Source organism: Salmo salar, chromosome 07 (assembly GCF_965601325.2).
Source record: "Salmo salar chromosome 07, fSalSal1, whole genome shotgun sequence".
NCBI classification, from domain to species: Eukaryota; Metazoa; Chordata; class Actinopteri; order Salmoniformes; family Salmonidae; genus Salmo; species Salmo salar.
The window spans coordinates 10,277,501-10,292,935 of record NC_138297.1 but is presented as its reverse complement, the minus strand read 5'-3'; the positions used below and the strand labels follow the sequence as shown (position 1 = coordinate 10,292,935).

At 50.3% G+C, this 15,435-nt stretch overlaps 1 protein-coding gene across 1 annotated transcript in view; it reads right to left on the bottom strand.

Annotated features, from left to right (window-relative positions):
• arap2 (ArfGAP with RhoGAP domain, ankyrin repeat and PH domain 2) overlaps window positions 1–15,435 on the bottom strand; it is a 187,990-nt gene that overhangs the window by 144,042 nt on the left and 28,513 nt on the right. Inside the window, 1 exon segment of the mRNA XM_045721480.1 lies at window positions 8,908–9,028. Within this exon segment, the coding sequence (XP_045577436.1) occupies window positions 8,908–9,028 (121 nt within the window).

The following is a 15,435-nucleotide window of genomic DNA, read 5'->3' as shown; positions in this document are numbered from 1 at the left end:
ACGGGATGGTAGTTGGGTGCCAGGGGGACGGTATGGTAGTTGGGTGCCAGGGATGGTAGTTGGGTACCAGGGGGACGGGACGGTAGTTGGGAGCCAGGGGGACGGGATGGTAGTTGGGTGCTAGGGAGACGGGATGGTGGTTGGGTGCCAGGGAGACAGGATGGTAGTTGGGTACCAGGGGGACGGGATGGTAGTTGGGTGCCAGGGGGACAGGATGGTAGTTGGGTGCCAGGGAGACAGGATGGTAGTTGGGTGCCAGGGGGACAGCATGGTAGTTGGGTGCCAGGGGGACAGCATGGTAGTTGGGTGCCAGGGGGACAGCATGGTAGTTGGGTGCCAGGGGGACAGCATGGTAGTTGGGTGCCAGAGGGACAGCATGGTAGTTGGGTGCCAGGGGGACAGCATGGTAGTTGGGTGCCAGGGGGACAGCATGGTAGTTGGGTGCCAGGGGGACAGCATGGTAGTTGGGTGCCAGGGGGACAGCATGGTAGTTGGGTGCCAGGGAGACAGCATGGTAGTTGGGTGCCAGGGGGACAGCATGGTTGTTGGGTGCCAGGGGGGCAGCATGGTTGTTGGGTGCCAGGGGGACAGCATGGTAGTTGGGTGCCAGGGGGACAGCATGGTAGTTGGGTGCCAGGGGGACAGCATGGTAGTTGGGTGCCAGGGGGACAGCATGGTAGTTGGGTGCCAGGGGGACAGGATGGTAGTTGGGTGCCAGGGAGACAGGATTGTAGTTGGGTGCCAGGGAGACGGGATGGTAGTTGGGTGCCAGGGGGACGGGATGGTAGTTGGGTGCCAGGGGGACGGGATAGTAGTTGTGTGCCAGGGGGACGGGATGGTAGTTGTGTGCCAGGGGGACGGGATGGTAGTTGGGTGCCAGGGGGACGGGATGGTAGTTGGGTGCCAGGGGACGGGATGGTAGTTGGGTGCCAGGGGGACGGCATGGTAGTTGGGTGCCAGGGGGACGGGATGGTAGTTGGGTGCCAGGGGGACGGGATGGTAGTTGGGTGCCAGGGGGACAGCATGGTAGTTGGGTGCCAGGGGGACAGCATGGTAGTTGGGTGCCAGGGGGACGGGATGGTAGTTGGGTGCCAGGGGGACGGGATGGTAGTTGGGTGCCAGGGGGACGGGATGGTAGTTGGGTGCCAGGGGGACGGGATGGTAGTTGGGTGCCAGGGATGGTAGTTGGGTACCAGGGGGACGGGACGGTAGTTGGGTGCCAGGGGGACGGGATGGTAGTTGGGTGCCAGGGAGACGGGATGGTGGTTGGGTGCCAGGGAGACAGGATGGTAGTTGGGTGCCAGGGGGACAGCATGGTAGTTGGGTGCCAGGGGGACAGCATGGTAGTTGGGTGCCAGGGGGACAGCATGGTAGTTGGGTGCCAGGGGGACAGCATGGTAGTTGGGTGCCAGGGGGACAGCATGGTAGTTGGGTGCCAGGGGGACAGCATGGTAGTTGGGTGCCAGGGGGACAGCATGGTAGTTGGGTGCCAGGGGGACAGCATGGTAGTTGGGTGCCAGGGGGACAGCATGGTAGTTGGGTGCCAGGGAGACAGCATGGTAGTTGGGTGCCAGGGGGACAGCATGGTTGTTGGGTGCCAGGGGGGCAGCATGGTTGTTGGGTGCCAGGGGGACAGCATGGTAGTTGGGTGCCAGTGGGACAGGATGGTAGTTGGGTGCCAGGGGGACAGCATGGTAGTTGGGTGCCAGGGGGACAGCATGGTAGTTGGGTGCCAGGGGGACAGGATGGTAGTTGGGTGCCAGGGAGACAGGATTGTAGTTGGGTGCCAGGGAGACGGGATGGTAGTTGGGTGCCAGGGGGACGGGATGGTAGTTGGGTGCCAGGGGGACGGGATAGTAGTTGTGTGCCAGGGGGACGGGATGGTAGTTGTGTGCCAGGGGGACGGGATGGTAGTTGGGTGCCAGGGGGACGGGATGAAGGTTGGGTGCCAGGGGGACGGGATAGTAGTTGGGTGCCAGGGGGACGGGATGGTAGTTGGGTGCCAGGGGGACAGCATGGTAGTTGGGTGCCAGGGGGACAGCATGGTAGTTGGGTGCCAGGGGGACAGCATGGTAGTTGGGTGCCAGGGGGACAGCATGGTAGTTGGGTGCCAGGGGGACGGGATGGTAGTTGGGTGCCAGGGGGACGGGATAGTAGTTGTGTGCCAGGGGGACGGGATGGTAGTTGGGTGCCAGGGGGACGGGATGGTAGTTGGGTGCCAGGGGGACGGGATAGTAGTTGTGTGCCAGGGGGACGGGATGGTAGTTGTGTGCCAGGGGGACGGGATGGTAGTTGGGTGCCAGGGGGACGGGATGGTAGTTGGGTGCCAGGGGGACGGGATGGTAGTTGGGTGCCAGGGGGACGGGATGGAAGTTGGGTGCCAGGGGGACGGGATGGTAGTTGGGTGCCAGGGGGACGGGATGGTAGTTGGGTGCCAGGGGGACGGGATGAGAGTTGGGTGCCAGGGGGACGGGATGGTAGTTGGGTGCCAGGGGGACGGGATGGTAGTTGGGTGCCAGGGGGACGGGATGGTAGTTGGGTGCCAGGGGGACGGGATGGTAGTTGGGTGCCAGGGGGACAGGATGGGAGTTGGGTGCCAGGGGGATGGCAGGAGAGGGATAAGAAGGTTTAGGAGGAGTCTCTCTGCTTCTGTTAGTTAGGTAGCTCTCTTCTCAAGTTGTTTCTACACCTCTACAATGTAGAGAAAGAACTAAAACATATGAGCACAGACAAAGATGCTATCACTCTATCAATTACACACACACACACCAACACTGTCCTTCTGTCCTAGCTGTACTCATTGATCTGACCAAGGACAAGAAGTTCCTGTGTCTGTGTATAGAAAAGTACCTCTCAAACCTCCTGGCCCCTTCATGCCCAGCCCAAACGTCCTGGCCCCTTCATGCCCAGCCCAACACCCAGCTCAAACCTCCTGGCCCCTTCATGCCCAGCTCAAACCTCCTGGCCCCTTCATGCCCCTCAACACCCAGCTCAAACCTCCTGGCCCCTTCATGCCCAGCCCAAACCTCCGGGCCTCTTCATGCCCAGCCCAAACCTCCTGGCCCCTTCATGCCCAGCCCAAACCTCCTGGCCCCTTCATGCCCAGCCCAAACCTCCCGGCCCCTTCATGCCCAGCTCAAACCTCCTGGCACCTTCATGCCCAGCTCAAACCTCCTGGCCCTTCATGCCCAGCCCAAACCTCCCGGCCCCTTCATGCCCAGCCCAACCTGGCTCGGCCAAACCATCAGCTACCTTATGAATTCACAAAGAGCCTGGATTAATAAACCATAAAGCCTTTAATAATTCACAGCTCTTCACATCACCAGTCTGTACTGTTCCTCCCTGATTTTGTAGTCCTATTACCTGTCTGTCTGGGAGACACTCTTATTTTCCTTTTCATTTATTCAGGACCTTCCTTCCTTCCTCTCCTCTATCTGCCCTGCCTCGTCACTCCAAGGGAGGGGGATGAAAGAGGGAGACAGAGAGAGAGAGGAAGAGACAGAGAGGAAGGGAGAGGGGAAGAGAAGAAGGGATGAGCGAAGGAAAGGGGGGAGAGGGAGGGAGGGAAGGATAGAAAGAGGTGAGGGAGGGGAGAACAGAGACAACAGGGACAGTATCAGGTGGAAGAGAGACAACAGGGACAGGATCAGGTGGAAGAGAGACAACAGGGATAGGATCAGGTGGAAGAGTGACAACAGGGACAGGATCAGGTGAAAGAGAGACAACAGGGACAGGATCAGGTGGAAGAGAGACAACAGGGATAGGATCAGGTGGAAGAGTGACAACAGGGACAGGATCAGGTGGAAGAGAGACAACAGGGACAGGATCAGGTGGAAGAGTGACAACAGGGACAGGATCAGGTGAAAGAGAGACAACAGGGACAGGATCAGGTGGAAGAGAGACAACAGGGACAGGATCAGGTGGAAGAGAGACAACAGGGACAGGATCAGGTGGAAGAGAGACAACAGGGACAGGATTAGGTGGAAGAGAGACAACAGGGACAGGATCAGGTGGAAGAGAGACAACAGGGACAGGGTCAGGTGGAAGAGAGACAACAGGGACAGGATCAGGTGGAAGAGAGACAACAGGGACAGGGTCAGGTGGAAGAGAGACAACAGGGACAGGATCAGGTGGAAGAGAGACAACAGGGACAGGATCAGGTGGAAGAGAGACAACAGGGACAGGATCAGGTGGAAGAGAGACAACAGGGACAGGATCAGGTGGAAAGTTGGAGATGAAGAATAGTAGGAAGGGTTAGGGTAGAAAGTATTGATTATCAATGTGTGAGAGAGAATGGGAATGAATTCTAGCTATGAAGAGTTGAATTCTTGGCCATCAGGGTAAGAACAGAGAGAAACGCGTTCTTAAGGACGCAATGGTTTTGGAACGTTCAGATCGAAATATGTGATGTAGAAAGAAACTTTCCATGTCTGCTCTAGTCGTGGCATTTCCATCTGCAACATTTGACAACTGAACGTAGCCCAGATGTCTGCACTTGTCTGTCCACGTGCACAGGAAACCAGTCTACACTCTCTGTTCCGAAGCACTCTTCAAGAGCACACACTCCACCCTGTTAACCTCTGGACTGTACCACTCCACCCTGTTAACCTCTGGACTGTACCACTCCACCCTGTTAACCTCTGGACTGTACCACTCCACCCTGTTAACCTCTGGACTGTACCACTCCACCCTGATAACCTCTGGACTGTACCTCGCCTCTCTTATAAGATTGAGAAGAAGAGAGACAGACACACACATTATGTCTGTGTCCTAAACGGTATATAGGGCTCTCCATAGTACACAGCCAGTGAGTGAGTATCTCATCTCTACTGAATGGGTGGGTGGGTCTCTCTCTCTCTCTCTCTCTCTCTCTCTCTGGAGTAGATTGTTTTCTCTCTTCTCTGTACATGTGAAGAGCGGGAGGTGAAGAGGAGAGGAGCTGTCCACAATGTGAAGAGGTTGTGGTCTAACTGTCCTCTCTGTTCTCTATATACGCCATGCTGCAGAAATATCTACACAGAAACACAAAATGCACAACTAACTCTCTCCCACACTTGACTTCCACAAACCCCTCCGTATCGCTGTGCATCAGCTGGTTGACAGTTTGTATGAGCCAACCACTCTGACCATGTGCGCTTCCCTCTCCTGTCTCCTGGTGAGTTATTTATACGCCTGCCAGTCTGTGTCTCTTCTGTGTCTTTGGGCGGCCTCTTTCTCTCCCTCCCTCTTTCTCTCCCTCCCTCCCTCTTTCTCCAGCTGAGGTACATATGAGGGAACAGTACTGTACCCCTGCAGTCCAATGATAACAGCTAGCGGACAGCTGCGAGCACTCTCTCCCTCTTTGTCCTTAAATTATTCATCTGCTCTCCATCTCCTCTCTCTCCTTCTGCATGTCTGACTGTATCTTTGTTTCTGGCCTTCTTATTCGAACTTCCTTGTTTACTTGTCTGTCTGTCTGTCTGTCTGTCTGTCTGTCTGTCTGTCTGTCTGTCTGTCTGTCTGTCTGTCTGTCTGTCTGTCTGTCTGTCTGTCTGTCTGTCTGTCTGTCTGTCTGTCTGTCTGTCTGTCTGTCTGTCTGTCTGTGACTTTCCCCAAGCCCAATCAGTCTCCTCCACTGCTCAACATCAAACCCCGCCAGTCTCCTCCACTGCTCAACATCAAACCCAGCCAGTCTCCTCCACTGCTCAACATCAAACCCAGCCAGTCTCCTCCACTGCTCAACATCAAACCCAGCCAGTCTCCTCCACTGCTCAACATCAAACCCAGCCAGTCTCCTCCACTGCTCAACATCAAACCCAGCTAGTCTCCTCCACTGCTCAACATTAAACCCAGCCAGTCTCCTCCACTGCTCAACATCAAACCCAGTCAGTCTCCTCCACTGCTCAACATCAAACCCAGCTAGTCTCCTCCACTGCTCAACATCAAGCCCAGCCAGTCTCCTCCACTGCTCAACATCAAGCCCAGCTAGTCTCCTCCACTGCTCAACATCAAACCCAGCTAGTCTCCTCCACTGCTCAACATCAAGCCCAGCTAGTCTCCTCCACTGCTCAACATCAAACCCAGCTAGTCTCCTCCACTGCTCAACATCAAACCCAGCCAGTCTCCTCCACTGCTCAACATTAAACCCAGTCAGTCTCCTCCACTGCTCAACATCAAACCCAGCTAGTCTCCTCCACTGCTCAACATCAAACCCAGCTAGTCTCCTCCACTGCTCAACATCAAACCCAGCCAGTCTCCTCCACTGCTCAACATCCAGCCCAGCTAGTCTCCTCCACTGCTCAACATTAAACCCAGTCAGTCTCCTCCACTGCTCAACATCAAACCCAGCCAGTCTCCGCTGGGGGGGGGGGTGTTAGAAGTGAAAAACGTGAAAAGCGTCTCCGTTTCCCCTCATTAGAACAGACACAAACCCACCTAATTGCCTGAGATGTTTGCATAGAGGAAGTTCTCCACTATTCTGTTTGAAAATAAAGAGGGAGAGAGAGAAGAGAGAGAAGGAACGAGAGAGGCATACAGAGGGAGAGAGAGAAGAGAGAGAAGGAACGAGAAAGGCATACAGAGGGAGAGAGAAGCGAGAGAAGGAACGAGAGAGGCATACAGAGGGAGAGAGAGAAGAGAGAGAAGGAACGAGAGAGGCATACAGAGGGAGAGAGAAGCGAGAGAAGGAACGAGAGAGGCATACAGAGGGAGAGAGAGAAGGAACGAGAGAGGCATACAGAGGGAGAGAGAGAATAGAGAGAAGGAACGAGAGAGGCATACAGAGGGAGAGAGAGAAGGAACGAGAGGCATACAGAGGGAGAAAGTAAGAAAGTAAGCGATAAATGTAGAGGGAGCAAGGGAAAGTGGAAGAGATGAGAGAAAGATGAGAGATGAGAGGAGAGAAAGACAGATGAGAGAGAGATGAGAGAGATGAGAAAAAGAGAGCGATGAGAGAAAGAAATGATTGAAAGAGATGAGAGAAAGAGGAGATTAGTGAAAGAGAGAGATGAGAGGGAAAAAGAGAAAGTAGAAAAGAGGCTGAGATTTTCATTTGATTTCATTTTTTAGGATCCCCATTAGCCGAGGCCAAACAGTGGTAATGCATACGCTTAACAGGCAGCGCCGGTGGGGATGTTTCATCTTCTATAGGGAGACTATAGAGGGAAGGAGAGGGAGGGGAGAGGAGACTATAGAGGGAAGGAGAGGGAGGGGAGAGGAGACAATAGAGGGAAGGAGAGGGAGGGGAGAGGAGACAATAGAGGGAAGGAGAGGGAGGGGAGAGGAGACTATAGAGTGAAGGAGAGGGAGGGGCGAGGAGACTATAGAGGGAAGGAGAGGGAGGGGAGAGGAGACTATAGAAGGAAGATAAAGGAGACTATAGAGGGAAGGAGAGGGAGGGGAGAGGAGACTATAGAGGGAAGGAGAAGGAGGGGAGAGGAGACTATAGAGGGAAGATAGAGGAGACTATAGAGGGGACTATAGAGCGAAGGAGAGGGAGGGGAGAGGAGACTATAGAGGGAAGGAGAGGGAGGGGAGAGGAGACAATAGAGGGAAGGAGAGGGAGGGGAGAGGAGACTATAGAGTGAAGGAGAGGGAGGGGCGAGGAGACTATAGAGGGAAGGAGAGGGAGGGGAGAGGAGACTATAGAAGGAAGATAAAGGAGACTATAGAGGGAAGGAGAGGGAGGGGAGAGGAGACTATAGAGGGAAGGAGAAGGAGGGGAGAGGAGACTATAGAGGGAAGATAGAGGAGACTATAGAGGGGACTATAGAGCGAAGGAGAGGGAGGGGAGAGGAGACTATAGAGGGAAGGAGAAGAGAGGAGACTATAGAGGGAAGGAGAGGGAGGGGAGAGGAGACTATAGAGGAAAGGAGAAGGAGGGGAGAGGAGACTATAGAGGGAAGATAGAGGAGACTATAGAGGGAAGGAGAGGGAGGGGAGAGGAGACTATAGAGGGAAGGAGAGGGAGGGGAGAGGAGACTATAGAGGGAAGGAGAGGGAGGGGAGAGGAGACTATAGGGGAAGGAGAGGGAGGGGAGAGGAGACTATAGAGGGAAGAAGAGGGAGGGGAGAGGAGACTATAGAGGGAAGGAGAGGGAGGGGAGAGGAGACTATAGAGGGAAGGAGAGGGAGGGGAGAGGAGACTATAGAGGGAAGATAGAGGCGACTATAGAGGGAAGGAGAGGGAGGGGAGAGGAGACTATAGAGGGAAGGAGAGGGAGGGGAGAGGAGACTATAGAGGGAAGGAGAGGGAGGGGAGAGGAGACTATAGAGGGAAGGAGAGGGAGGGGAGAGGAGACTATAGAGGGAAGATAGAGGAGACTATAGAGGGAAGAAGAGGGAGGGGAGAGGAGACTATAGAGGGAAGAAGAGGGAGGGGGGAGGAGACTATAGAGGGAAGGAGAGGGAGGGGAGAGGAGACTATAGAGGGAAGATAGAGGCGACTATAGATGGAAGGAGAGGGAGGGGAGAGGAGACTATAGAGGGAAAATAGAGGAGACTATAGAGGGAAGGAGAGGGAGGAGAGAGGAGACTATAGAGGGAAGGAGAGGGAGGGGAGAGGAGACTATAGAGGGAAGATAGAGGAGACTATAGAGGGAAGGAGAGGGAGGGGAGAGGAGACTATAGAGGGAAGGAGAGGGAGGGGAGAGGAGACTATAGAGGGAAGATAGAGGGTGAGGAGAGGAGACTATAGAGGGAAAATAGAGGGAGAGGAGAGAGGAAAGATGGAGGGAGAGGAGAGAACAGAGGGAGAGGAGACTATAGAGGGAAGATAGAGGGAGAGGAGGGTATAGAGGGAAGATAGAGGGAGGGAGAGGAGAGGGAGGGGAGACTATAGAGGGAAGATACAGGGAGAGTATAGAGGGAAGATACAGGGAGGAAGGTGTAAGATGTAAGGGGCGAGGTGTAAGGTGCATTCCTTTTTACCTTCCCTCTCCAGCCGAAACACGAAGATCCTGAGGGAGGTGACCACTTCGAAGCGGTTGTCCCCCTGCCCTCGCACCTGTTTCATCACACTGCACGGGATCAGACCTTTAGAGTACATCTCCTGTAGGAAGACACAGAGACAAAGAGGCTTCAGAAGAAGCATAATGGGACGTTAAGGTGCGCACACACACACACACACACTCCCAAATGATACAAACACACACCATAGTATTCTCTGGGCATGACAGAAACCTTATAACAAAAGTGTCCCATATTTATACAACCACACTAGTAGGTCCGAAGTGTTTGTTGGCTGAACAGGGATTTAATTACCCCACACTCCAAACCAGCACAACAGGCAAATAATGAGCATGATGCCCTGGAGGAATCTGTGACCCTCATTCGCTGGTGTCCCAAGACAACGACACTGAAAGTATTGGGTCACATTGCCACATGGACAGAAACCAAGTCGAAAACACACTGTGACAAAGCAGACAACTATCCAAAACGTTAAAATTCCATCTCACTGTAGAGTATGAAGTTGATGCTGTGTCAAACTAGCTAACTGGCTAACATTCCCACTGTATGAAGTTCAAATCTCCAACAAAAAGCCTGTAAAGCAGCGTTGGTGGAGAAACAGGAAGTCCGTTATGTCACCATAATGTTCTCTCCACACAGTGAATTAGAGGACATTATTCCTGGGTGTTGTAGCGGAATAAAGAGGGACATCCAGACTTTGCATTATTCATATCAATAATGTAATTATCATTCCAAGTACGCTGGATAAAAACACCAGTCTCTCTCTCTCTCTCTCTCTCTCTAGCTCTCTCTCTCCAATAGAGTTGACCTGAATCTGATTCTCTGACCTGAAACTGTATTGTACTGTATTGTATTGTAGTGTGTGTGTGTGTGTGTGTGTGTGTGTGTGTGTGTGTGTGTGTGTGTGTGTGTGTGTGTGTGTGTGTGTGTGTGTGTGTGTGTGTAGAGGGGGGGGGGGGGAGCATGCATGTGTTTATGTGCGTGTGTGTGTAACTGTGTGGGGAGAGGGGATAGAATGAGTGGGAATCCACCGGACGCCTCTCTCACTCCCTCTGGAGGTTTTTTAATTAAGTTAGTGACCTGACATCCAACCCTATTTCTGGAGACTATACCACGTGTGTGTGTGTGTGTGTGTGTGTGGGGGGGGGGGGGGGGTAGAATGTGTGTGTGTATGTGAGCATGGAAGAATTTATGTGTGTGAGTGTGTGTGTGTAACTGTGTGGGGAGAGGGGATAGAATGAGTGGGAGGGGTGACCAGACGCCTCTCTCACTGCCTCTGGAGGTTTTTTTACATTTAGTTAGTGACCTGACATCCAACCCTATTTCTGGATCCTATCACATACAGCCCAATGAAGAATTAGCCAGGGACTCCTGCTTTCTGGGCAGAGTGAGGGAGACAAATATATGAGACAGAGAGAGAGACAGAGAGACAGACAGAGAGACTGACAGAGAGAGAGAAATATATGAGAGAGAGACAAATATATGAGAGAGACAAATATATGAGAGAGAGAGAGAGAGAGAGAGAGAGAGAGAGAGAGAGGAGAGAGAGAGAGAGAAAAAGAAGAGAGCACTCGGCAGTCCCGTTCGGTGAGCTTTTGTGGCCTACCACTTCATGGCTGAGCCGTTGTTGCTCCTAGACATTTCCACGTCAATAACAGCACTGACAGTTGACCAGGCTAGCTCTAGAAGTGCAGAAATTTGACAAACTGAATTTTTGGGAAGGCGGCATCCTATGACGGTGCCACGTTGAAAGTCACTGAGCTCTTCCGTACAGACCATTCTACTGCCAATGTTTGTCTACAATGTTATACTCCTGTCAGCTACGGGTGTGGCTGAAATAGCCGAATCCACATAGTTTTGGCCATGTAGTGTACCTGCAGCCCTACCAGAAGATGGTCGCAGAACAAAAAAGAAAGACGCGCAGATAGAAAATCACCTAAGAGAGCACCTCTCCTTTAGTATAGTAGCACTGAGCCACCACAGGGCTGTGAACTTTGAACTTTTAATAAAGCTCTCTCTACCTACTTCTCTCTGATTCTCCTGTCCTCTCTGTGTCTCTCACTTTTGCTCCGATTCTCTCTCCCTCTATCTCTCACCCTTTTCCTCTCAGTCTCCATTTAGATGGAGTATGGGGAGATGGGAATATAAACGCAAGTGGGAGCGAACGACTCAATTATCAGCACTAAGCGGCATTAAGTGTAATGTGGTTTAGATGAAATTCATTGTTATAATGACATTTTTTTGGGGTCATGTGGAAAAAGACGTGAGCATCATCTGTAAATACTATGATGGAGTGATGGAGGGAGGAAGGGGCTGTTGATTCAGAGATCAACAGAAGTTGTGGTCCAACAGAAAGCAGATACAGTGGGTTTTGACAACTAGGCCCAGAGGAATGCCTTGGAAGAAACGAGGCCTTCCTCTCTCTCAGTCAAGATAATGGACACACCTTATACGCCGCTGCTCGCTCCGTCTCTCCTGCACTGCACTTGTTCTTCCCTCCGTCTCTCGCTCCCTCGCTTCGATCTTCCTCCGCTATCTGCTCTACTCATCCTTCTCTTTCCTTTCCTGTGTTGTTCTCTCTTGTTCTTTCCTTTCCTGTGTTGTTCTCTCTCTTGTTCTTTCCTTTCCCGTGTTGTTCTCTCTTGTTCTTTCCTTTCCTGTGTTGTTCTCTCTCTTGTTCTTTCCTTTCCCGTGTTGTTCTCTCTCTTGTTCTTTCCTTTCCTGTGTTGTTCTCTCTCTTGTTCTTTCCTTTCCTGTGTTGTTCTCTCTTGTTCTTTCCTTTCCTGTGTTGTTCTCTCTTGTTCTTTCCTTTCCTGTGTTGTTCTCTCTTGTTCTTTCCTTTCCTGTGTTGTTCTCTCTTGTTCTTTCCTTTCCTGTGTTGTTCTCTCTTGTTCTTTCCTTTCCTGTGTTGTTCTCTCTTGTTCTTTCCTTTCCTGTGTTGTTCTCTCTTGTTCTTTCCTTTCCCGTGTTGTTCTCTCTCTTGTTCTTTCCTTTCCTGTGTTGTTCTCTCTTGTTCTTTCCTTTCCCGTGTTGTTCTCTCTTGTTCTTTCCTTTCCTGTGTTGTTCTCTCTCTTGTTCTTTCCTTTCCTGTGTTGTTCTCTCTTGTTCTTTCCTTTCCTGTGTTGTTCTCTCTCTTGTTCTTTCCTTTCCTGTGTTGTTCTCTCTTGTTCTTTCCTTTCCTGTGTTGTTCTCTCTTGTTCTTTCCTTTCCTGTGTTGTTCTCTCTCTTGTTCTTTCCTTTCCTGTGTTGTTCTCTCTCTTGTTCTTTCCTTTCCCGTGTTGTTCTCTCTCTTGTTCTTTCCTTTCCTGTGTTGTTCTCTCTCTTGTTCTTTCCTTTCCTGTGTTGTTCTCTCTTGTTCTTTCCTTTCCTGTGTTGTTCTCTCTCTTGTTCTTTCCTTTCCTGTGTTGTTCTCTCTTGTTCTTTCCTTTCCTGTGTTGTTCTCTCTCTTGTTCTTTCCTTTCCCGTGTTGTTCTCTCTTGTTCTTTCCTTTCCCGTGTTGTTCTCTCTTGTTCTTTCCTTTCCCGTGTTGTTCTATCACTTGTTTGTGTTCTTACCCTTATCCACTTCTCAAGCCGGGTATTGTTTGGATAACTGGAGTGACTGTTGTCATCTGCATATGTATTTACGTTATGGCGTGTGTGTGTGTGTGTGTGTGAATCATAGTGTGTGTATCTTTATTTGTCACATGCTTCAGGAAAGCAATTAACACACCTCTATGGAGCTGAAAGCCTTCAATGATAGAATGTGCATGTGGTTAGAAAGAAAAGCTCCTATAGCAAACACTTATTGTCAATCTAGTGCTTCAGACCAAGCAACACCCTGGAACATATCAGTGGAGTCATGGTGACACCAACTGGTGATACAGTGGAACTGCGTGGAAATGCCCTCGACAACAATTAAGACAACGAGATGCTGGAACTTCATTAGCCAGGATTTCACTTTTAGGTCTTAAGTGTGATTCTATTAATTATATAAAATAAACAAACAAATGTAAGGTGTAGATAGGTTTTTTTTGAAAAAGAGGGAGTAACACTAGTTTATTAATAGACTGTATATCATGGACATTGATATATTTATTAATAGACTGTATATTATGAACATTGATATATTTATTAATAGACTGTATACCATGAACATTGATATATTTATTAATAGACTGTATATCATGGACATTGATATATTTATTAATAGACTGTATATCATGAACATTGATATATTAATAAATAGACTATATCATGGACGTTGATATATTAATAAATAGACTGTATATCATGGACATTGCTATATTCTAAAAACATTTCAAAAACAAACGCTCAGATAAAGAGCAGTGAGGTGTTAGGAAGAGAGAGAGAGAGATTTTTGCATTAAGGGGCTTTGCAGTAACACACAGACAGCCAGACAGATCACTCATCCCCTTTGCCTCAACCCACACACACACACACACACACACACACACACACACACACACACACACACACACACCAAATCCTAGCTTTGGGGCTAGCGCTTTCAAAAACTGACAGACAGGTTCACATGTGACATAAGATCGCCCCCCAAGGGTTCTGTTGAGGGCCCCGTTTTGTCCCTGGAGGCTCCTATATGTCTGAGAGTCAGAGGTTGACGAAATCTGACGAAAGGAGGTGATTGACACTTATCGTCGTCTAGGGAAACCCTCGGGGGGCGGAGTGAGAAGTTGAGAGCGCCACTCTCTCAACTCTCCCACGCCACCGATGATATCACACAGCCTGGAGACCATAGGGTGATTACTTCAGTCTGGGAACATTGGAGAGCCTTAGAACTAGGTAGGGGGTGATGATGACAGAGGGGTGAGAGAGATGGAAGGAGTGAAAGTAGGAAAAGTAGTGTAAAGTTCATAAAAGTTTCCCATAATGCATTGGGAGACTCCAAGGGTGTTTTTTTCTTTTTCTTTCTGTCCTGCAACCACAAACGTGTGAGAATCTTGAATATTTGGGAAAAGTCAGATGCAATAATTACATAAATAAAAAAACTCAAGGTACAAAAAATAGCCTTGCCTTATCAATCACACACATAGTCAACAGTGTCCCTAACCCCACAGTGTCCCTAACCCCACAGTGTCCCTAACCCCACAGTGTCCCTAACCCCACACTCTTCAACGTTCCCCCTCAGCCTCGGACAAAAGTTGGCATTGCGGTAGTGCCAACCTGCCTTGTGCCAATTTTCATGTTACCCGGTCACTGACCCCAACGTAGTGGTGTGAGGTAGGATCAGTCCCGACCAATCACAGACAGCAGAGCAGAGAGAGACTGAAGCGAACCTCTCCCTTCACCCAGATTGTGATCCTGCTCTGCTCCTGAGGCAAAGTGACATCACATTCACTTTCCTACTTTAAAAAGTCAAAACACAACTTATCCCCCTCCCCACACCGCCTTTAAATCAAATACAATACCATTTTATTGGCCACATATTTAGCAGATGTTATTGCGGGTGTAGTGAAATGCTTGTGTTCCTAGCTCCAACAGTGCAGTTGTATCTAACAATTCACAACAATACACACACACCTAAAAGTAAAATAATGAATTAAGAAATACATAAATATTAGATCAAGCAATGTCGGAGTGGCATTGACACTCCCCTCCCTTAACACCCAAGCCTACAACCAACATCCACTGTAATACTGAGCACAAAACACTGACTCGCCGCCTCTCTCCATCCCGCTCTCCCTCTCTCCCTCCCCTCCCTCCCTTGTACTGACTTCCATTGCTGCGAGCGACCATGTCCCAATAAATAAACCGACAAACGCAATGGAAAAATAGAGAGGGAGAGAAAGGGGGGGGAACTGTAATTAGTAAGTGATTAACGAGTGGCATCAGGCAAGGTTTGCATTATTGATTGTGATGTTGGGCAAAGCTGCAATGCTGCCTGTCTGCCGAAAAAGTGCCGGCCCAGCCATGGGAGATGCGCACTGAGGGCGCCGACAAACACCACACACACACACACAGTCAGAAACACACACAGAGAAACACACACATACAGTCAGAAACACACACAGAGAAACACACACACAAACACACAGTCAAACACACACAGAGAAACACACACAGAGAAACACACACATACAGTCAAACACACAGAGAAACACACACACACACAGTCAGAAACACACACACAGAAACACACACACACACAGTCAGAAACACACACACACAGTCAGAAACACACACACAGTCAGAAACACACACACACAGTCAGAAACACACACAGTCAGAAACACACACAGTCAGAAACACACACAGTCAGAAACACACACACACAGTCAGAAACACACACACACAGTCAGAAACACACACACACAGTCAGAAACACACACACACAGTCAGAAACACACACACACAGTCAGAAACACACACACACAGTCAGAAACACACACACACAGTCAGAAACACACACACACAGTCAGAAACACACACACACAGTCAGAAACACACACACACAGTCAGAAACACACAC